Consider the following 19,865-nt stretch of genomic DNA (forward strand, 5'->3'; position numbering starts at 1 on the left):
TCTGAAAATTTGTTGGGGAATAATTCGGTATTAATTTCTCTTGAGTTGACTAGACTTTATGTTCCGCAATAGCTTTATTATAAAGTTATATTTAATACATTTTCCTTCAGTAGAATTATTTACTTGCCTTGTGTTATCACATTGAAACGATAGGAAAATCAATTTATATGTAGGCATACGAAAATCTTATTTACAACCACACAACAAATGAAAACATCATCAACAGTACAAAAATACTGAACATATTCTATAGCAAGTATCATCACTAGAAAGTTTATGTCGCATTATCTTTAAGGTTACTTTTTCTCCAGTAAAGACAGATACTGTTTCAGGAACATTTCTTCCTGCACTAGGGTGATATCTAAGTAGTCGTCATCGACTATCGATATGTCGTCTTTTATTCTATCGAAAGCTTCCTGCTTCTTTTTGTTTTTTTCTATTTGTTCCTGTTTGATTTTCTCTATACTTTCTTGATGGACTAGAAAAATAAACTAGTTATAATCAGAGAGCAACAAAGCAATTTCAAGTTCCAAAGGTAAGCCAGTAGGTAACTGATTACTTCTAGATATTTTTATTCATAACAAACTTTAAACTTACTATCAAATTCCGATAAGTCCCCTGGAACTATCCCATCATTGGCCAACAGCTCCTCGGTTGATAAGATTATATCGCCGCCATTTTTTAGCAGAGCTAACCTGGCCATCCTCAGGTCAAAACCCGCTTCTACCAACTACAGTCAGCACTACTTATCTGTTTAAATTTGAAGGGAAAACTCACCTGAGGCACTAAATCATCCACGAGAGCAAGAAATTCGGTGCTCTTCGATTGGCTTGGTCCGGGAAAGGGGTTTTCCTGAATATATTGAATGCTGTCTACTATAATGTTGTTGCACATCTTCAAAGCCCTCCGCGCTGCTTCCTTGTTATACCCCATGTTGACGAGGATTTTCACAAAATTCGGATCAACATATTGCTTCCCATCAGCGCATTTACCCAGTTTCTTTTTTTCCCTTGAAGAGTTATTGATGTTTATAAATTGTAAATTGTAGTTTTTGCAAAAGTACTTCTCCAAAAGCTCTTGAGCTAAGTTATCTTTCTGACTCTCCAGTCTTGTCTGGCGAGTCTCATGAATATAGTTAGCAGCGGCATTTACGTCGCCATTAGTGGCTCTTAGTCCTACCCTAGCTTCAGCCACAGAATACCCTGAAGGCTTTTAAACTTTATATAAAGGAATTGTGAAGGTTTTGAAGTTTTAACCCTCATAAATAAACCAACACTTTACCTTGCTCCACTAATGATATCAAGCTGTGCTCATCAACATGCAAAGTTCTCAACTCCTCTTCAACTCTTCTCAGCAAATTCAGAGATTCAACCCTATGGTTTTGGTGGTATAGCACTATGGCTTGCAATAGGTGAAGCCTAGTGAAGAGGCATGCCTCATTACCTATTATATGTAATGTTTTATATATGGATTAAGTAATTAAACTAACTATATACCAGTGTTTCCTTTGATGAACATTAACCTTTCAAGATTTGGGCCATAGGTTTGCAAGAACTTTTCTTCACACCTTTGCAACCGTTTCTGGGCTTCAGGAAGGTGGGTGAAGCTTTGCAAACACAAATAACACCAAGCAATATCCAGATTCAACAGGGCATAATTGTCAACTGATTGCAAAAGCTCAGAACTGCAATTGCTGAAAGCAAAGGTCCATGAAACAACAGGGAAACCCACCAGGGTTGTAATTTTATTTTCATACAAATATGTTGGGATAAACCAGGTTTTCCATATACCTGAATTCATGATCTGCCTCAAGGAAAAATACCAAGGCAGTTGAATAATTTTCCCTTTTTAAAGCAGCCCTCCCTTTCTCATGTAGTGTCAAAGCTACAATTAGAGTTATTCTCTCTGTCTGTGGAATTTTTATGGCTTTGCCATATTGATCCTCCAACTAAAATTCTAAAATCAACTCTATCTACTTAACAAAATAGAACAATATACCCTCATATAGTTGTCATCCATTGCCAATAATTTAGAATCCGTTTTAACTGTTTCTAATGCTTTTATTTTGTTCTCATTTTGCTGTATTTGTTCGAGGCTCTCAGCAAGAACTATTGCTAGTATTTGCTGACCATTTTTTACTCCCTGAGTTATAAGAGAGTCTGTATTAATCAAAACTTTCCCGCAACTTATGAGTTTTAGTCTGTAATAAGCTGGTTTCAATAGATTATTCTGGAAGGGAATTAAAAATACTTTTCAGGAGAAATGGGAATTTCCTGGCAAATAATCTCCTTCAAATCACAACTCCTGCAAGTCAACATGACTTCTTTGACAAGGATTGTTGGTGCTTTTCCCTGTTCTACTATTTTTATTTTAAGGGTGGCAACACCAGATTCTTGGAATTGAGTTTTTCGTTTTAGGTTCTCTAATGAGTTTAGTTGCAACTCCTTGACTATGTCAGTGCATATGTCTAAAGGAAACTGTAACGCTTCACTTAAAGACTTGCTTAAATTCTTTTAAAGGTTTTAGAAAATTAATTTTTAATCTAAAATGTGCTGGAAGAAACTTACATTTACGTCCGGTTCTGAGACTCCATCGGTTTCCAAGTAGTAAGGGGGGAGCCACAATTTTACGCAGTCTTTTCTGATCTTGTCGCGAATTTGTATTAAGAAATCCTCTTTTTCCATTGCTGGAGATACAAAGGAACTGAGGAAAATTTAAGTGAAGTGGATTTTTTTTAAAAAAGAATAGTCATTTAAATATGTAAACAAAAACAAAGGATTAACCTTTCATGTCAAAGGCAACAAAAATGTCAAATAAGTGGCATTGTTGCCAGCTCATTTTATTAATTCAAAAATCAAGGTAAATGTTTTGTTTTTTATCTTTTTTTCATACTCTCTATATATTTAGTGAAACAAAAATAATAAAGAAAATTAACATGAAATGAGTGCTTTTTTTAACATAAATATCGCAAGGCGCTTAAAAGTTTAAATCATTCATGGAATTGTGAAAACTCCAATTAAATGTAAAAATTGTTGAATAAATCTGGCAATAGGGTTTGTTAGTGTTTATAATATGTATTATCAATCCCTTTAACTTTAAGGGCAAAAAACAAGGAGCACCTAAAAGGAGTGTGACGTCACAAGAGTTCTTTTGTTTTGAAAGCGCGCTTCCCAGTTCATTACTATAAGTTTTTAGTATAACTCACATATGATTTAAATTACCATATTCCTTCAAATAATAACTCCATGATTTTGACCTTGCAGCAGACCAAAAAACACGTTTACTTTACAAGTACTTAAACGATAAGGCTATCAAAAGCTGCAACATAAACAATCAATTCAGTTACGTGTACCTTAAACTATATATCGACCAGCTTTTTAAGAAGTAGGTATACATCTATGTACCAGATGGCTTTGCCAGAGACCTTCGTGGAAGGATTCCATAATGAAACTGTTATCCGAAAAATGACATATTCTCCTCTGGGAAATACTGGAATGAGAGTTAGCAGGATATCCTTGGGATCTGGGGGATTCTCTTATTTCTATGGGTATTTATTTGATTCACACATAAGCATGTATTAAACTACTTTATGATATACATTCCTTAGCGACTATGATATTGAAGAATGCAAGAAAACAATCTATGAAGCAATTAGATCTGGAATTAATTTCATCGACACAGGTCCATGGTATGGTCACGGAGAATCTGAAAAAATTTTGGGTTTAGTGAGTAAAAAATATATAATATATGTCTCATTTTTCATGAAAAATAATATGATTTTAGTGTCTAGAAGGAATTCCCAGAAAAGCATATTACCTCGCTACCAAAGTAGGTAGATATGAGAAAGACCCCAAAAAAATGTTCGACTTTAGCGTTGACCGCACTTTAAAGAGCATTGATGAATCTTTAACAAGACTTAAACTTGATTATGTAGATTTACTTCAGGTACTCATAAAAAAACCTAAAAGTTCGACCTTCATAAAACTCATTAAGTATAGGTCCATGACATAGAATTTGCCCCCTCACTAGAAACTGTCTTAAAAGAAACCCTACCCACAGTGCAGAAAATTGTGAAATCTGGAAAGGCCAGGCATATAGGCATCACTGGATATCCAGTAAACAACCTTAAGGAGTGTATTGAGCGCAGTGAGGTGCCTATAGACACTGTTCTGAGTTACTGCAGGTCAACGATGGTTGATAACACTTTGGACGAATATGTGTCATTTTTGAGGGCAAGTAATGTAAGCTTTAAATAAGAGTTTAATATGAGGTTCAAGCTCATTTTAGTCTAAAAATGTGGGCATTATAAACGCAGCTGTGAATTCCATGGGGCTGTTAACCAATAATGGTCCTCCAAGTTGGCATCCTGCCGACAAGGATATTAAACAAACCTGCAAGGCTGCCAGTGAATATTGCAAAGTAGGTATAGAGCTTTCAATAGCCAGCGACAGTCCTATAAATGTATAATTTTTAGGCAAATAATGTAGAATTGGGCAAATTAGCAGTCTATGAGGGATTGCAAAAAGCATCAGTTGCGGATACAATCTTGATTGGTATGAATAATAGAACGCTCCTAAACTACAATTTGGACGTGCTAAATAATGGAATTAATGAGCAAGAATTATCCGTTTACAGAGAAGTCAAAAAGAAAGTATTTCTTTAAGTTTAGTCATTGGTTTTTAAAGGATTTTGCTTTTTAGGATTCTAAGTAAGCTGCCGGAGAAATCACACTGGGAAAACGTCGAGTTAGAGCAGTTCCGAAAAAGTGAATTTCAATTCGCTTAGGTAACCTACAGTATCAGTTAACTATGAAAGGTGATCATTAGAAAACCTTAACTAGGCTTTAAAGTATTAAAGGATTGTCCGGGGTCAATTCATCTGTTAAGCAGATGGTGGACGGTACACTGTAAATTGTTTAATAAATGCTCTACGTTTAGGATTCATCGCGTACTAATAGTTTTTCTTAAATGGTAACCGGCTGTATCTTACCAATATCAAAGCTCTTCCTTGAATTTCCCTTCCAAATTGTGATTCTCTTCAAACAACAACTGTCCCCAGAAGTGACTTTGCCCAATTTGCACATTGCGCTCCATTTCGAAGCTCTCAGGACCCAAAATTCGCAATTGGTAGAAACCCCTCAGTTGCTTACTAAAAGGCTCCCAATACTCTGTGATGTTCGGTTTTCTTAAAAAGAAAAACAAAAACTTTTGTTTCCAAAACGAACATACTTGCAATGTGCGTTTAATGCCAAATTACATATGGCCCTTAGGTAGAGGGCTTTGACTACCTTAGAATTGCACGTTTCCACAGCAACTTTTTGCTCATGTAAGGACACCTACATACCACTTCCCTTTTATTGTACAAGGAATTTCCTTACCCGAATTTCATAAATGAAGTGGTAAGGTCAATTAAAACATTTCCCATCTTCGCATCACTCTGAGTGCTCCGTGTGTTAAACTCTGTGCTAAGAATGTAAATCGTGTCATCACCATGTGATATACCTGGAAAGAATGCGCTTCTGTGTGAATAAATTGAAGAAATGCGTTCAATATTACGCACCAATGTTTGCATCACACTTTATTCGCCCTTGGGACTTACTAACATTGCCTCGATAATTGTACACATAGCTGAATATGTTAGAAGACACTACAGAGTTTTGAAGAGTCGCAGAGGTCTCTATGTCTGCGATAAAGAGCCTGTCACTCAGGATCTAGAAATGGATTACAGAAATAAGTTTATTGTAAAGTGGATCCTAATAGAATGGTTTCAACTATTTGGGAAATCATTGATGAATAGTTTGTGAATCCTTCTGGGCAACTCATAATGCAGATTTGAACTTAAAATTAGCAATGTACTTTCCTAGAAGGGTTCTTAACTCATTCAAATTAAGAAAACAACAAAAAATCAACGAAAAGAGCTGGAAAGAGAGGTTTTATTGTACCAAAATTACAGAATAATCTATTTTAACAAACATTCTTTACAACTCATCTTTCGAAATAAATAAACGTCTGTTTTCTTCAAAGGGAATTTGGTCCCAAAACTGGAATTGTCCTTCACCAGGGTTGGACAACAACTCCAAATCATCAAATTTGTTTATGAGAAGAATTACAAAAGGATCTTTTGGATTTTTAGGAACTGGCGGCCAACTTGAAGAAATGTTGGGAGCCCTGAAAAACTATGAACAATTGAGAGTTTCCGCCTCAGATACCCATATACCCTTTCTCCATAAAGGAAGTAGTCATATCGATCAGTAGCTTGGAAGTTTGCTTATCAACTTCAGTAGATAACTCATATTGTGGAAAAATCACTTCCAGTTTCAGAATTAGAATTGTGTCGTCTCCATGCGACACCCCTATAAAGACACTTGGTTTAAACTACACTTTTTGTTGTTGAGTGTTTTTCATCACCAATATTGGTGTCCGACCTAGAAATAAGGTCTGAAAGGCTAGAACTTCCTCTATAGTTATAGTGATAACAGTAAATATTTGATTTCACCGCTTGGCTTTGTAGTTGTGCAATAGTCTCTATTCCTGAGACAAACAACCTATCACTAAATATCTGCAATAATAGATGGTCAGTAAATCAATTATCAAAGGAAATATTACTTACGATGAGAATGACTACAGTGGATTGTATTAATGTTTAGTTTTGTAGATCACATTAGTTACATAACGTCATGCACATAATGAGCCATATTATCACCTTTATTCTATACAAAATTAGTAGTTATTACCGATGATTTTCAAATCGTCTTTATGACCGCGTTTAATTGAGAAAAAATTAATCAACTTACATCCACAAAACTGGCAAAAGTTTCCCTATTTATGGGCTTATCTCCCATGTACTGCCTTCTAATCAGTTGCGACACTTTATTTTTCAATTCAGCTGGGAGAGTTTCATTATAATGCAAAATAAATGGCAGAAGCTCGTTCCATCTGGAATCAATCTCTTTTAAGTGTTCTTCATTGGCCCAAAACTCTACAGAGAAAAATTCTTTATATAATATTATCACAAGAATATGGATTGCATCGTACCGGAAGCGGGATACAGCCCCTCATGTCTTGTATAAGAAATCATCCAGGGAACATCCAAGACTTTACCCTCTTTGAGGAGCTTATAAGGATGTTCCGGTAACACCGGCTTTTTAGCCCATTGTCCGTCAACCACCACGCCAAAAGGGCTGAAGGGGTTGTATAAAAAGGGCTGCAGTTTTTTGACTGCATGCACAATGTGTCGTGCAGGTTTGCTTTTCAAACACTTTTTGATTTCTTCTGAACTTCTTGTTGAAGGACAGCCTACCAGATTGGCAATTTTCAAGGCTTTCTCTTTGACCCGTTCAGTTAATACCCAAGGGTTGAGGGCACAACCGCTTTGGGACATACCGTGCTTAAATAAACCTAAAAAAGGTCCACTTTAGTAATAACACAGAAGAGTGGTGATTTGTTGCCGTTTATGGAATTATGCAATTTTTCTTTTACCCTTAGATTCTGGCAAGAAATAGTGCAAATGGACACTGGCACCCCCTGCAGACATTCCATGAAGAGTTATAGAGTCCGGATTACCCCCAAATAAATGAATATTTTTCTTCACCCACTTTAACGCCTTGATCTGGTCCTTTAGGCCCACATTGCCAGGCAAAACGTTATCTTCAGTGCTTATAAATCCTGTTAAAACAATTTTTATAATTGAGTTTAGAGGATGAATATTGTTGTTAATAACCTAAAGGCCCAAGTCGGTAATTAAAATTGACGAAAACAATGGGTCTGTCCATTATTATATCAGGTCCATAACTTGCACCCCTACCAAACATAAAGGCTCCTCCATGGATATGGACTAAGACGTCCAATTTTGCCTGAGGATCGGTAGTATGGGTATATACATTAAGGTGAAGGCAATCCTCGTCACCTGTTCGTCAAGAAATCTTTAAATTTTCGAAATATTTAAAAGGTTATCTTACCATGAACAACGTAATTTTTCTTATAATCTGTCGCGAAGTGATCATACTGCATGCAACCTGTTAGCACATTGGCTTTCCATATTCCCTTCCATGGTTCTGGATCTTGAGGTTCCTAGCAAAATAATCGTTACGTGGCAATAATGCTCAAATTATTAAGTTAACTTGCTTCAAATCTCAGATCCCCAATTGGGGGTTTCGCATAGGGGATTCCCTCAAATTTCAAAAAGGGCTGGGAATTCACCGAGTGTCCCACATATCCCTCGATGACTCCCAGAGGGGTAGTTACTGTTAGTTGTGATTTGTCGCCATAAGTACCTTAAGTAATAACTAGTATTATTTCTTTGAAAGTTAGTGTAATTTTACTTACTTCGTCCTAGTAAAAGCACCCCTATGGCACTTAGAATTTTGACGGTCATCGTCATCTTAAGCGCGTTCTCTGGTAATTACACGTAATTGTGTCTGAATAGGTAGTTATAAGTAGCGAAAATCCTGCTGGTAACAAAAACGATTAATAACTTTGTTATGTATACAAGACAAATTGGTATGTAAATGATGGAAGTAGAAGAATAACACTCTGCAATAGAGATAATTTTATTATTGGGGAATGTTTGTTTGTTCTAGGTATTTATCTTTATCAGCAAGAGATGTTACGACAGGCAGTATAAATAAGACGTTATTTTTAAATAATGCAGTATTTTACATTCATAACCACTACTTCTCTAATGATGGTTTTCAATCAATCACTCGATTAATTAAATAGTTTATTGGCGAACATAACTTATTAGCAAGCAGAGGTACATGCATAAATAGCGAGATTTTGATTTAAGAAGCGGATATTACTAGTTTTTGCGTATTGGGGTGAATACAGATTTGAATATAATAAAATAAGATTAAACAAGACCTACGTCTTTGTGCATGTCTTGTATGCGATCCATCGAGGTCCAACTTAGTAATGCAACTCCGCGGTTTGATCATCCTTTTGTTTGCCATTATTTATAGTTTTCTCTGTAGTTTGCATTCTTTTTTAGAATGTCACTTTGTTTCCTGTAACAAATCTATAGAAAATCAGGTTATTTAGCGACGAACCTCCAACTCTTGCGGCACATCGAGGGCTGTGAGAAAGAGTACTTCCAATGTGATGTCGGTAACATTTAGCCATTGCAGAGTCTTTAATAATAATAATAAAGTCTGACCTATACCAAAGGTAAGCCACTCTGGTTCGGAATTATTGAAAATAATCGCAAACAATCGAATCAATCGGTTTATATCAATGAAAAGCAATTTTATAGATGGTGCAAAACCCTGAAATTAGATATTATTGCCATTATTCCGGCAGTGGTGCGGCGTCATACATCTATGTTAAATAACCAGCAAAGCACGTAAGTAGATTTAAATTTAAAAATGCCGCTAGATTTTACTGCTCAGTTTTAGATCGTTTTCCACACTCACAATAACGTTTCGTATCATCTGTATGCGATATACTTAGATATAACATATCTGAAGAAACGTGGCAAAGGTGTTCATTAATATTACCTCATATTTGCCAGATTAACCTACATCTAATGGCACTTTTCCATTGAATAGCAATCCAGTAAGCTACGTTTTCTTATTTGCTCTCTTTGCTGATAATTTCCCTTTGCATCGCTTTCTCATGCACGGTAAATATTAAAGTTCTTTAAATATCCGTAGGTGTTTTAGAAAGTGCATTAAATCATCATTTGATTACGTACTAGTACTGTACCATGTAATCACCTGATAAGTGCGTGCTTAACCTTTGAAACATCTTGAAAAAATGGGAATAAACAATGTTCTTGTTGTTAATGTGATAACATACATGATCCATAATTAATGTAATTTAAGATCTAAATGAAAACAGTGATTATCCCTTTATAGCAGGGAGAGAATTTCATAATATCGTAAACAAATTCTGTCATAAATAATTTTAATTGCTCTCCAAAAAATAAAAACATTCTTGAAAGAGGAAAATAATTCCAAAAGAGCTCTCCTCAAAAAAATCACAATATAAACGACGCCTACGTTTGATGACGCCACATGCCCCGGCCTTTTATTTCGAACGCGTCGCCTTATGTGATAATTAAACTTTAGTGACCATAATTGTTAACTTGATTGTTCTTTTTTTAGGAAGGAGTTGACAATTGTTCATGGCCGTATGCCGAGTGCATCGAATTGCACAATTTTTGTGAATAGTTCAACATATTCGCCGAATGCACTTGGCATACTTCCGACAATGACTGTGAACTTCACGAAGGATTTTTTTCCTTATGTCAGCTCAACTTGAGTTGAGGCTTCCTTTGGATTTTTGACCTTTATTTTACATGCTATTATTATCTGAAAACTGTCACTGTCCGTGTTCTGATTTAAAGTTTTTGAAATGTTTTTGCTTTAGTGTATTTAATCTACTGAAATTTCTTAGAAAAATGTTCATAAATATGTACTTAACAATATTACACAATATCTGTAGGTATTTCATTTAACACGTAACATAACTAGGCATCTTACATTTTTAGTTTTCGCCAGTACCCGATAGTGTTTATCTTATTGTTTATTCATTCTTAGATTATTACTAGTTAAGTATTCGTGATGCCTCCACGAAGAAACGTTACTCAGGAATAGGTTATAGAATTAACATTAAATTTGAGTTTCCCGCCATTTACACTCCTGCTCTATTTTTTGCTTTAGCTATTCCATGGCTTCATAGCATTGCTAGCATAGGATTGACATTTAAACATTGTGCGTGACACTTAATTTACAAGTAATTGAGTTTTCTCCTGACTGTATTAGGCACTTGTTTTAAACTTGACAATATTTTACACTTAATACTGGAGTAACTATTTATGCCAATTGAATATAAGGCCATTTATCATTTTTACTTTGATGTATTTTTAGTGTTAATAACGCTAGAACTTACCAAAGTAAACTTACTAAATACATAGTGAATTTCCACAGTTGCAAATCTCGTTGTAAATTGACAGTAAGTTTACGTTTCAGGAAAACCTTCAATCGTCTATTAAAAGAAACCATAAAAATTCAAGGAGATGGTGTTAGAGGAAAAGCGGAGGTTATTTCAGCGATCAAAAACATCCCTAACAAGGACGAGGTTTTCGTAGCATGAACGCGAAACACTAAGACCTTAAATAAAGCCGGTGTACGATATTCCGCTGAGGGTGGTAAAATTACTTTTGGTGGAATGGAAGTAGATATGAATAAATTCATTAATTTCGACAAAATGCAAACTAAAATTTATCTTACTACTCTTGGTCCAGACCAACTAGTTCAACAACCAATCGGGTCATCTAATCCCAATAATTCTGTTACAATTGCTATAGATAGGGTGCTACGCGATATTATGGTCGATATATCAGAAATAAATATAATCCAGTTAGTTGATCTTACGATTAAATTGTTGGCGTTTTGTAACAACGATGTAAAAACCAAAGTCATCATTGCCGTTCAGCAGAGTGTTAATTATGTCTTGTCTAAAATATCTCAAAATTTTATAGACGAAATTGATGTGGTCATACCAAAAAATACGCAATTTAGCGAATTTCTGCGCATAGTAATTTCGTTTTTCAGTGAAAAGGCTGAGGCTTGGGAGAAGCAATATCAACAATTTCAAGAAACTAAAGATGAGACGTACAATGATCCGTTATTCAAAAAAATCAATCCCCTCTATGCAAAGCGAGTTGCAGGATTCTTCGAGCATGTAGTTACAAACAGTTTTTCTGGGCAGAGTCTTACTTCTATTGTTCTAAATGAAATTTCGCAATATCTAGTTACTTATGTTGTAAAGAAAATTTTTGATTTTACAGAGTTGAGAGAAAGGGAGAGAAAACGTAATGTGCATTCTGCTGGATTCAGTCCTAAAAAAATATCCTGTTCTCTCTGTGGGGGTTATTATTTTCAAAATTAAGTCTAAGCTTTGGATTTTTCGATTCATATTAATATATACTTATATTTACGTTGAAATAGGTACAGTGAATATGAAGAAAGTAATATAAAATCACAAAATGGAAATTTTCAAATAAATTTACTTTGCAGTGATTCTATTGATTGCATCAAAACTCCCAAACTGAATAAAAAAGTTTCGTAACATTCGATCGTTTAATGGTCAATAGATGCATTTTTCAATAAGTTTCGAATTAATTGAATCGTTGTAATGGCCACATTTCTCACCTGTAAATGTCTTTTCGTGCGAGATACCGCTAACAAAAATATTTGTTTCTGAAATGTGTAAACTTGTTTCAGGCCAGCTTTCTATAAGAATTAATTAACTTTGTTTTTTTCGTTAATGATTAGTAATATTTTAACCACCATAGATTTAAAGTCTTTTTAGATTCAATGTAGTATTAATAGATGTTATTTGAAGTATATAGAGGAGTCAGACATAGGATGTCGTAGGTAAGGCCCTTAAATAGAAAAAGTATTAATATACAGAGCGGTTTATTAAAGTGTTTTTTTTTAGGTAATATGCTAAACTGAAATTGAATTCGACATAGAAAAAATTTGAACAAAATGTCAATATTGTTACAATATTAAAATAAAATATCCCATTTGGTACTAACATCAGAGATACATTGTATCTCAGTTGTAAATGTCTAAAATCAAACTTAAAATAAAGAATGTAATTTTGAGTAAAAATGTCGGCAAATAGTTTGTTACTGAGATATAGAAAAATCATGAGACTGAGTTGTTCTGTGACGGCTCATCATTCTTTTCCCAAAAAAGATAATGTATATAGGTTTAAGTAAAAAGATATACAGGGTTCCATTTGAAATAAAAAAAGTCGGCATGCTTCTGTTTGAGCCGACTGCGCAATGCCTATTTGTACATCTAACCCTGACCTGTTTTGAAGACGAACAAATAATATGAAACCCATAAGTAATTTCCTTACTTTGTAACTTATCGCAAGAAAATAAAGAAGTATTTATTCAATAACAGTTTTATTCACCAATAGATTAAGAAATTTTATGTAGCAAACAGTTTCACAACCTTTTACCTTTAATCTGGACCATCAGTAAAATTGAAGAATGAAAGCAAGTTTTATGTGTTATTATTGGAATCGTCTAGGACAAGTCTATTGTTTACATACAACTTATAGACGATTTCTTTCCTTCCTTGTTTCGATGCTGATCTTATGATGGCGTCTACCTGATCTATCATGAATTTCATCTCAGTTCCATCTTCAACGAAGTCTCGTTCAACGTCTATAGCTTGTCCGTTTACCCAAACCTCTAGAGTTTGTTTAGCTAGAAAAAGCATTCAAATTGTTGTAACGTTCTTGTCGGAAATATATTTAAATAAATAATTACAAATAATAATTAAATATTTCTTTACGGTTCGATGAGGTTTTAAATATGCGTGTCACCAATTAAAGGGAAAGAGCCACAATTAGGTTAAGAGATAGAGCGTAAAATCTCTAATACTTTTATAGCTTGATGTTAAAATTAACAGCACATAAATAATTTAGTTTTTAATAACCCGTTTTGCGAAAACTCGAAGAAGTAATATGTGGAGCATTTCATAATTTAAGTACAGGTATTTTTAAATTAATCTAAAAGTAAGTGACAGAAATATCTCATTACCCAATACAATTGCAAATCTTTTGTTGTTGTTTACAACGCTCCAGGATTTCATTGACTCCTGTTGTTTCTCTGCAAATTTTTCGATGGATTTTCCATCCACCCACAATGTGTAGGAGAACGAGAAAGGTGGGATGGGATCAACTCTTAATTCGCATTTTACGTTTTCTTGTCCAAGGGTGAATTTTATATCGCCTACTAGCTTGAACATCCATTCTTTGCGAAACACTTCCTGAAAGTAAAAAGGTTATTATTAAAGTAAGGAGCCATACCTAGATACTGGCGCAACACTATTAATATCTAAAACTTTGTACAAAAGAGAATTTCCAAGGAATCTTGCTGTGCCTTTATTTTACCGTTCTTGCGGAAGCTTTTCTTTTGGCAAAGTTACGAGACGTGACCTCCAGTTACATACTTTGGCAGTTAAGACAGAAATTTGGAGTAGTAAACAATGGAACATACTTGAAATTTTTTAAATTTTAGGCCTTATTGAAGAACCATCATAATCCAAGTAACGTTACCAAGGGGGTGTTTTCCATATGAACCGCCAAAGAAATGTTGAAAAATTGCTTACAATCCTTGGAAATTACCTTCCTGTATAACTTTAATTTATGATCATTACGTATTAGATATTTCTGTATTAAAAGGTAACCAGTAAAGAGTACAAAAAATTATTCTTATAACATTTAATGAAAAAGGAACTAACCTTTCCATCCAATCTTAAAACCCTTTTCCCAGTGGTGGTTCCATGCTCAAACTCTACAATATGAACTCCATCAAGAAGGGGTACGCTCCAGTATGCAACAAGGTCAGATCGATCTTGTACAGAATTTTTTTGTAGAGTTTGCATTTGGAAATAAGGTAATGGTTAGGTAATGGGGCTTAATGTAATTCGTCATGCGATTTTTTAGCTGGAAATATGAAATAGTGAATTAAAGTGAAAAAAAACTCAGCTAAATGTTCATTCAAAGTTTTAAATAATGTTTTATGCGGCAGTTGTCTTTCCAGATATACATAACTCAAAATTTATTTGAGCTGTTTTCGTACCGTTCCTGTCAAAGTAATAAATTCTTAATATATTTCGTTTCCCTTTATTTCTGAAGCTCATTTTCATTGGAAATCTGCACACGCTCTAAACTCGTTTGAGGAGTTATATCATATAGCGCAAACAAGAGAAAGTCTTCCGATGAAGTCAAGGCCAACTATGTAAAATTTCTTTTTATTAAAATATTTCGGCTTTTAAAAAGTAAATTATAAGAAGTTGTATATTAATGAAATCAGAATGAAACGCACTATTTTTCTGTCGAAAAATCCAATATGGCGCCCACATGAAAAAATAAAGTTGATAATGGTAGCCGAAACGCGAAACGTCGGATGGCAAATCTGAATATGTCATCGTGTAGCTGAGAAAAAGTAGCAATGAAAATGTGCTTACGGATTTAACCTTCCTTGTCAAATAAAGCTAAAAAAATAATAATGGATTCTCCAATTTTTAGTTTTCTCGGATATCTTCGGAAGTACTCAGAAAATTAAAATTTTAAAAATGGTATTTGATCAAGGGCTAGATTGTGCAACTTTACCCCCATTTAAAGTTCTTCGTATCTCCTTTAGTTTTCGAGATTCCAATGGTGAGGGTCGAATTTGAAATACCCTGTTTAACATTTTTTCCTTATTCGCCTTCACTTTGTGATTGTCTTTGCAATTTTTAAACTTATATCTTTCTGTCTTAAAAACTAAGGAAAGTTTTCCAACAAAACAGTCAGTAGCGCTCTATGAAAGGTTACGGAAGGTAAAAAAACCTGATCGGTCTAGTGGATTAAATCCTAAGGGATATTTAGTTAAATAGCTATATTAATTTAGTATAGTAGACCTATAGGCAAAATTGCAAAAAAACTTGAAACTTGACACTTTGTATACAGAAAACCGTAAACTTTCGTATGACACATTAATCCTAATATTTTATTAGGTAGATGACACCACTTGGTATACAGGATGTTTTGGTTTTAACCTGTGAATCTACACGTGAAAATTGAAAAGTCGAGGACTTTATGAATAAACATTATTTGAAAAACGTATATTAACACACATACACAATGCTAAATGTTCGTATTTTTTTTCTTTTTGCCTTTACAGTTCTTCCTATTTTTGAGATATTTGGTTTAACTTTGAGGCACACAATTCTTATAATAGTCTGTATTAAGTAATCTTTCAAGCCGGTTACCGTTCCAAAATTTTTTTATAGTATATTATTGATATTCACTAATCAAAATTTTAAATTCCTTATGCAATTTAGAAACTTTTTGTGTGTACTCTAATAATTTTGTCTCTCTCTACCATTTCAGTTAGTTGTTTTTCAGTAATTTGCAAAAAAATTTCAATAATCGCCTTATTTTTACAATGAGTCTCCAGTTAGTATTTGGAACAAATGAGTACATGGAACCCTTAAAAACATTGAAATTTTGAGTTCATGACTAGGTATATTGTATAAATTTTATAATACATACTGGAGAATCATAATAAAATTGGAAATAATTTTCTGGCACTATTTCAAACTACTGGAAAATAGTTGTAAAATTATAAAAAAAAGCAAGAGACAAGAAAGTTTCTTAATTGACCATGAAATTTCAAATTTTGATTAGTCCATTTGATATACATTACATTTTTTTCGGAAATACAATAATTTCATTATGCATTTTTCCCTCAATTTTGCCAACTATTTGGGGCTAGCCCCTTAATTTTATTGCATTATCAAAGTTAATTTTTTTCAGTTAAAGGTAAAATGCCATATTTATTTAAAACATATTTGTTAAATTTCAACCTATATATCTTTTTATATATTTGTGTACGTTTTTCAACAAGTTGGTAAAAGTATTATAATATAAAAAATTTGCCCACTTACCAATTAAGTGAAGCTTCCCAACAACACTTGTGCACACAATCAGTGGTATATCAGTTCTACTATATAACCATCTATTGAGTATCGATTGACCTTAATAAATTTTAACTTAACATCAAGTTAACGACTGATTGATAATAGATTTTAGCATTTTCCAACTTTGAAGAGAAATAATTTATGTTTATATCGGGGTTGCCAGCAGAAACGTTTTATTGACCTCGAAAGGGAAAAATAAACAGTTTTCGCAAGACCTCTATTTCGTTTGGGGTTCAGGTCTTATTAGATGTCCCAATTTAAATGTAAAACTCCATTTGAATTTAAACTCAAGACTGAAGATAAATACGTCAAGTTTGGAATTTAAATTTGCGATCGGGTGAAATTTTTGGTGTAAAATGCAGAGCTTTAGTAAGGAATATCAATTTTATATAGGAAATAATATGAGTTATGATTACTAGATAAACAAGCCGTAATTTTCTACCATGCACACGGTAGTCGAATTATGCAGACTTAGACAATAGCGCGCTTCAAGAAGTAGAAACAAAGACAGGAAGTGCTGCTAGTATATCTAATAATGTCAGTAGACCTAGCCCAAAGTTAACGTAGCGACAACAGCAAAAGATCAAGAATATGAGTTTTATGAGATTTATTATATTTATGATTATTATTATATTATATTATATTATATTATGATTATATGAGACTTATTTAAATCTGTGTGTCGGAATAATATTGGGAACTTTCTCCATAGTTAATAAATGCCAATTTATCAACAAAATATAGAAAGACAAACTAACTAATTTACTACTATTCGGCGAAATCTCTGCCTTTCTACAATTATGTGCAAATGTATTCGGCACCCTTAAGAAATTTCCATTTTTTTTTAAATTCCTTACTATTGAATGAATTATTGATAAGCAATACTTTCAAATCGTTAAAAGTGATAAAAATGAAGCGGTTTGAACACTTTTATGAGAATGTTGTAAATTCCTTTAGTTTTTTTGCGTAATTGTTGACTTTAATGGCTGAATCTAAGTGAAAATCTAAGTAAATGTGATATCTTAAAGTGTAGTGGTTTGAGACGTTTTCTTCTAGTTGTGTTTGAAAATTGTGATGAAAAATACCTAAAACACGAGAATTGTCTGTTGTAGAACGAAGTCAAATTGTTCTTTTAAACTCTCAAGGGTTTTCACAGACAACAATAGCAAAAAAAAGTAGGTGTTCCCGATGTACTGTATAAATCACGCTAAAACGTTTCCAGGACACCGGAAGTTATGAAAATAAGCCGAAAACGGGGTGCAAATGGAAAACAAATGTCCGAACAGATTATTGTTTAGAAAGAATGGCATCAGGATTTTTGGTTTTTAAAAAAGCGAACTGAGGGGTGCCTAACACTTCTGCACATGACTGTGTATCTCAACTGCTCATTTTCTCTCCTAGCCTCTTCTTTTCAGTTCTGGGTATATAGCCTAGTCGAAAAGGAGATATACATATGTAAAGAATTCATCAGATTATTATTGGTTTTTCGCTTTCGTATTTTTTTTAAGAGAAAAAATAAAAGATCAACTGTTCTACATTTTCCACGTTTTCTTATTTAATAATGTGCTTAAGCTATTTTCTTAAAACTTAGTGCGAGGTGTTTCATCAGTTGTTAAATCCTGGCTATTGGAAATTGACTTACCTAGCTCAGATTGTAGATTTTTATCTATTTCACTGAAATAATGCCAAAAATAAAACTGCGAACATATGAATGACGCAAGCATTTATTACAGGGGCAACACCTGGAGGAAACCCTATTTATTAATACACACACTCTCTTATTTGCTCTATGATAAGAACATTTTAAATAAATACTAAAATTCTAATTTCATGACTACGGCTTATCAAAATCAGTCGTGAAAGTGTTAACATACTGTCTGAAATGGACGAAACTTTAAAAAGGAAATTAGTGGTAGTTGGTGACGGAGGTTGTGGCAAGACATGTTTGTTGACTGTGTTTGCGAATAATGAATTCCCTGAAGAACACGTCCCAACAATATTCGACACATACATAAAATCCGTTACCTTTGGGAAAACACACTTCAGCTTAGTGCTTTCAGACACTGCTGGTGAGGAAGACTACGACCGACTTAGACCGCTTTCTTACTCCAACAGTGACGTTGTGCTTATATGTTTTGCCATAGATAATCCAGATTCTCTTTGTAACGTTAAATTAAAATGGTTCCCAGAAATTAGACATTTTTTACGATATGTACCCTACATTTTGGTTGGAACTAAAGTGGATCGTCGTGATCGAATTCCTGAAAAATGCGTGAATTATGAGGAAGGACTCAAGGTGTCCAAGCAAATCCGGGCTAATGCATATATGGAATGTTCGGCGAAATTTTGTTCAGGAATTCGACCTATATTTGAGGAGGCTTCATTGTTAGCATTAAAACCGAGGAAGAAAGCGTATCTGAGAGAATGTACCTTTATGTAAGGTAAACGAATATTGTGCCTGGAGATAATAATTTCTTTGTATATTAAAATATATTACTTGAGTTAATAGTTTACGTCATTAGACTGTAATAGTTAGGCACTTGTATGTAAAATAAAGTTTTCTACTATTTTGTTACAACTGGTAGTTGTTTATTTTTAGACCTGAGCCTCATTTTTGAGTTTATATCTACATTGATGTAGTGAATTATTATCATACTCATGATGTAATAAGAATAGTTTAAACGTAAAGTACACATGAGACACAAAACAAGGAAAAAGAATATAAATAAGAAAATATGTTGTAGTCCAATTACCTAAAAAAATTTGTACAACTGAATAATATATTCGTATATTCTATATTAGCCGAAATAATGAGACGTTAGAGATTTTTTTGGAGAATCGGGTTACAACGTATTGGCTTATTATGTATATTGTGACTTTCTGAATACATATTTCAAATATGTTTTTTGCTCCCAAAATTCCCTTCATACCCAGATATGAATATGCCGTTTATTTGCAAAGTTTTTCTCTACCAAGTTTTGTATTTTTTTAATCATTCGTATTGTTTACAATTAATTAAAATAGAGATCGCGAATATGAAATTCAGGTGTGGTGTAGAAGTTTGGAAGATATGATCTTGAAACCAATAGAACTTCTATCACAGCTGAATGGGAAAGGATTCTTGAGTTTCTTGAGAAACGATTAATCTCTAGGTTTGAAGGGCCTGTAGCCTCAAGACAATGTTTTCGGTTTATGTAAAATGGTGCCCTTGCTCATTGTATCAACAGCAGAAAAGAGTTATGGAATAATATTCAAGAAGGTATTCATACAATTAGAAACAAAACCAAATTTTAGCATTTTTTTCAAATATGCAGGGTATCCGAATGAGAATGGGGCATGTTATCTCGGACATCCTGTGCCATTTGTGGGTACTAAA

The 19,865-nt window shown here is 33.8% G+C and overlaps 6 protein-coding genes across 13 annotated transcripts; 3 read left to right on the plus strand and 3 right to left on the minus strand.

The window, feature by feature from the left end:
• Nucleotides 1-181: 181 nt before the first annotated feature.
• Nucleotides 182-2,760, minus strand: LOC136416197 (NEDD8 ultimate buster 1-like). The gene is made up of 10 exons (XM_066401259.1): nt 2,568-2,760; nt 2,251-2,510; nt 1,999-2,200; nt 1,791-1,948; nt 1,497-1,693; nt 1,282-1,443; nt 1,064-1,202; nt 778-1,009; nt 598-730; nt 182-478 (listed from the first exon to the last, which is right to left on the minus strand). Exons 1-10 carry the CDS (start codon nt 2,682-2,684, stop codon nt 297-299), a joined length of 1,782 nt encoding a protein of 593 aa, XP_066257356.1. The 5' UTR covers nt 2,685-2,760; the 3' UTR covers nt 182-296.
• A 638-nt stretch (nt 2,761-3,398) lies between these two features.
• Nucleotides 3,399-4,873, plus strand: LOC136416203 (uncharacterized). 2 transcript variants are annotated; one of them, XM_066401268.1, is made up of 7 exons: nt 3,399-3,547; nt 3,608-3,725; nt 3,784-3,945; nt 3,999-4,232; nt 4,288-4,419; nt 4,475-4,643; nt 4,697-4,873. In XM_066401268.1, exons 1-7 carry the CDS (start codon nt 3,399-3,401, stop codon nt 4,783-4,785), a joined length of 1,053 nt encoding a protein of 350 aa, XP_066257365.1. In that variant the 3' UTR covers nt 4,786-4,873. The 2 variants fall into 2 exon arrangements, with proteins under 2 accessions (XP_066257365.1, XP_066257364.1); XM_066401267.1 differs by lacking the exon at nt 4,697-4,873 and having other exon boundaries at nt 4,475-4,678.
• Nucleotides 3,572-8,511, minus strand: LOC136416199 (venom carboxylesterase-6-like). Of its 2 annotated transcripts, XM_066401261.1 has the most exons (11): nt 8,325-8,510; nt 8,124-8,272; nt 7,958-8,069; nt 7,720-7,905; nt 7,479-7,664; nt 7,035-7,397; nt 6,794-6,978; nt 5,560-5,710; nt 5,378-5,501; nt 4,990-5,184; nt 3,572-3,705 (listed from the first exon to the last, which is right to left on the minus strand). In XM_066401261.1, the coding sequence occupies exons 1-10, from the start codon at nt 8,377-8,379 to the stop codon at nt 4,995-4,997; spliced, it is 1,701 nt and encodes a 566-aa protein (XP_066257358.1). In that variant the 5' UTR covers nt 8,380-8,510; the 3' UTR covers nt 3,572-3,705; nt 4,990-4,994. The 2 variants fall into 2 exon arrangements, with proteins under 2 accessions (XP_066257358.1, XP_066257357.1); XM_066401260.1 differs by lacking the exons at nt 3,572-3,705; nt 4,990-5,184; nt 5,378-5,501; nt 5,560-5,710 and adding exons at nt 5,907-6,167; nt 6,217-6,352; nt 6,408-6,558 and having other exon boundaries at nt 8,325-8,511.
• Nucleotides 8,512-8,682: 171 nt separating this feature from the next.
• On the plus strand, nt 8,683-12,881 carry LOC136416205 (uncharacterized). 6 transcript variants are annotated; one of them, XM_066401273.1, is made up of 5 exons: nt 8,683-8,751; nt 8,986-9,161; nt 9,247-9,336; nt 9,389-9,615; nt 10,967-12,881. In XM_066401273.1, exon 5 carries the CDS (start codon nt 11,166-11,168, stop codon nt 11,886-11,888), a length of 723 nt encoding a protein of 240 aa, XP_066257370.1. In that variant the 5' UTR covers nt 8,683-8,751; nt 8,986-9,161; nt 9,247-9,336; nt 9,389-9,615; nt 10,967-11,165; the 3' UTR covers nt 11,889-12,881. The 6 variants fall into 6 exon arrangements, 5 of the variants coding, with proteins under 5 accessions (XP_066257370.1, XP_066257371.1, XP_066257368.1 ...); XR_010752677.1 differs by lacking the exon at nt 9,389-9,615 and having other exon boundaries at nt 8,986-9,336; nt 10,967-12,376; nt 12,441-12,881; XM_066401274.1 differs by having other exon boundaries at nt 8,986-9,336; nt 9,389-9,548.
• Nucleotides 12,882-12,917: 36 nt separating this feature from the next.
• Nucleotides 12,918-16,602, minus strand: LOC136416206 (fas apoptotic inhibitory molecule 1). Its single transcript, XM_066401276.1, has 4 exons — nt 16,457-16,602; nt 14,264-14,468; nt 13,561-13,789; nt 12,918-13,224 (listed from the first exon to the last, which is right to left on the minus strand). Exons 2-4 carry the CDS (start codon nt 14,405-14,407, stop codon nt 13,019-13,021), a joined length of 579 nt encoding a protein of 192 aa, XP_066257373.1. The 5' UTR covers nt 14,408-14,468; nt 16,457-16,602; the 3' UTR covers nt 12,918-13,018.
• Nucleotides 16,603-18,145: 1,543 nt separating this feature from the next.
• On the plus strand, nt 18,146-18,969 carry LOC136416207 (ras-like GTP-binding protein rhoA). Its single transcript, XM_066401277.1, has one exon. It carries the CDS (start codon nt 18,372-18,374, stop codon nt 18,927-18,929), a length of 558 nt encoding a protein of 185 aa, XP_066257374.1. The 5' UTR covers nt 18,146-18,371; the 3' UTR covers nt 18,930-18,969.
• Nucleotides 18,970-19,865: the final 896 nt, after the last annotated feature.

The sequence above is a fragment of the Euwallacea similis genome, chromosome 22 (assembly GCF_039881205.1).
Source record: "Euwallacea similis isolate ESF13 chromosome 22, ESF131.1, whole genome shotgun sequence".
NCBI classification, from domain to species: domain Eukaryota; kingdom Metazoa; phylum Arthropoda; class Insecta; order Coleoptera; family Curculionidae; genus Euwallacea; species Euwallacea similis.

Coding starts and splice junctions, on each gene's coding strand:
- LOC136416199 (XM_066401260.1), bottom strand. CDS start 8,379: ATGACGATGACCGTCAAAATTCTAAGTGCCATAGGGGTGCTTTTACTA. Junction 7,906..7,957: donor GAAAAATTACGTTGTTCATG/GTAAGATAACCT, acceptor CTTGACGAACAG/GTGACGAGGATTGCCTTCAC. Junction 6,168..6,216: donor ACTTCCTTTATGGAGAAAGG/GTATATGGGTAT, acceptor ATAGTTTTTCAG/GGCTCCCAACATTTCTTCAA.
- LOC136416197 (XM_066401259.1), bottom strand. CDS start 2,684: ATGGAAAAAGAGGATTTCTTAATACAAATTCGCGACAAGATCAGAAAA. Junction 2,201..2,250: donor ATTCCCATTTCTCCTGAAAA/GTATTTTTAATT, acceptor AGCTTATTACAG/ACTAAAACTCATAAGTTGCG. Junction 731..777: donor TGGATGATTTAGTGCCTCAG/GTGAGTTTTCCC, acceptor TGCTGACTGTAG/TTGGTAGAAGCGGGTTTTGA.
- LOC136416207 (XM_066401277.1), top strand. CDS start 18,372: ATGGACGAAACTTTAAAAAGGAAATTAGTGGTAGTTGGTGACGGAGGT.
- LOC136416205 (XM_066401274.1), top strand. CDS start 11,166: ATGGAAGTAGATATGAATAAATTCATTAATTTCGACAAAATGCAAACT.
- LOC136416203 (XM_066401268.1), top strand. CDS start 3,399: ATGTACCAGATGGCTTTGCCAGAGACCTTCGTGGAAGGATTCCATAAT. Junction 3,726..3,783: donor CTGAAAAAATTTTGGGTTTA/GTGAGTAAAAAA, acceptor ATATGATTTTAG/TGTCTAGAAGGAATTCCCAG. Junction 4,420..4,474: donor CTGCCAGTGAATATTGCAAA/GTAGGTATAGAG, acceptor TATAATTTTTAG/GCAAATAATGTAGAATTGGG.
- LOC136416206 (XM_066401276.1), bottom strand. CDS start 14,407: ATGCAAACTCTACAAAAAAATTCTGTACAAGATCGATCTGACCTTGTT. Junction 13,790..14,263: donor TTTTAAGATTGGATGGAAAG/GTTAGTTCCTTT, acceptor TTTTACTTTCAG/GAAGTGTTTCGCAAAGAATG. Junction 13,225..13,560: donor AAGATTTGCAATTGTATTGG/GTAATGAGATAT, acceptor TGCTTTTTCTAG/CTAAACAAACTCTAGAGGTT.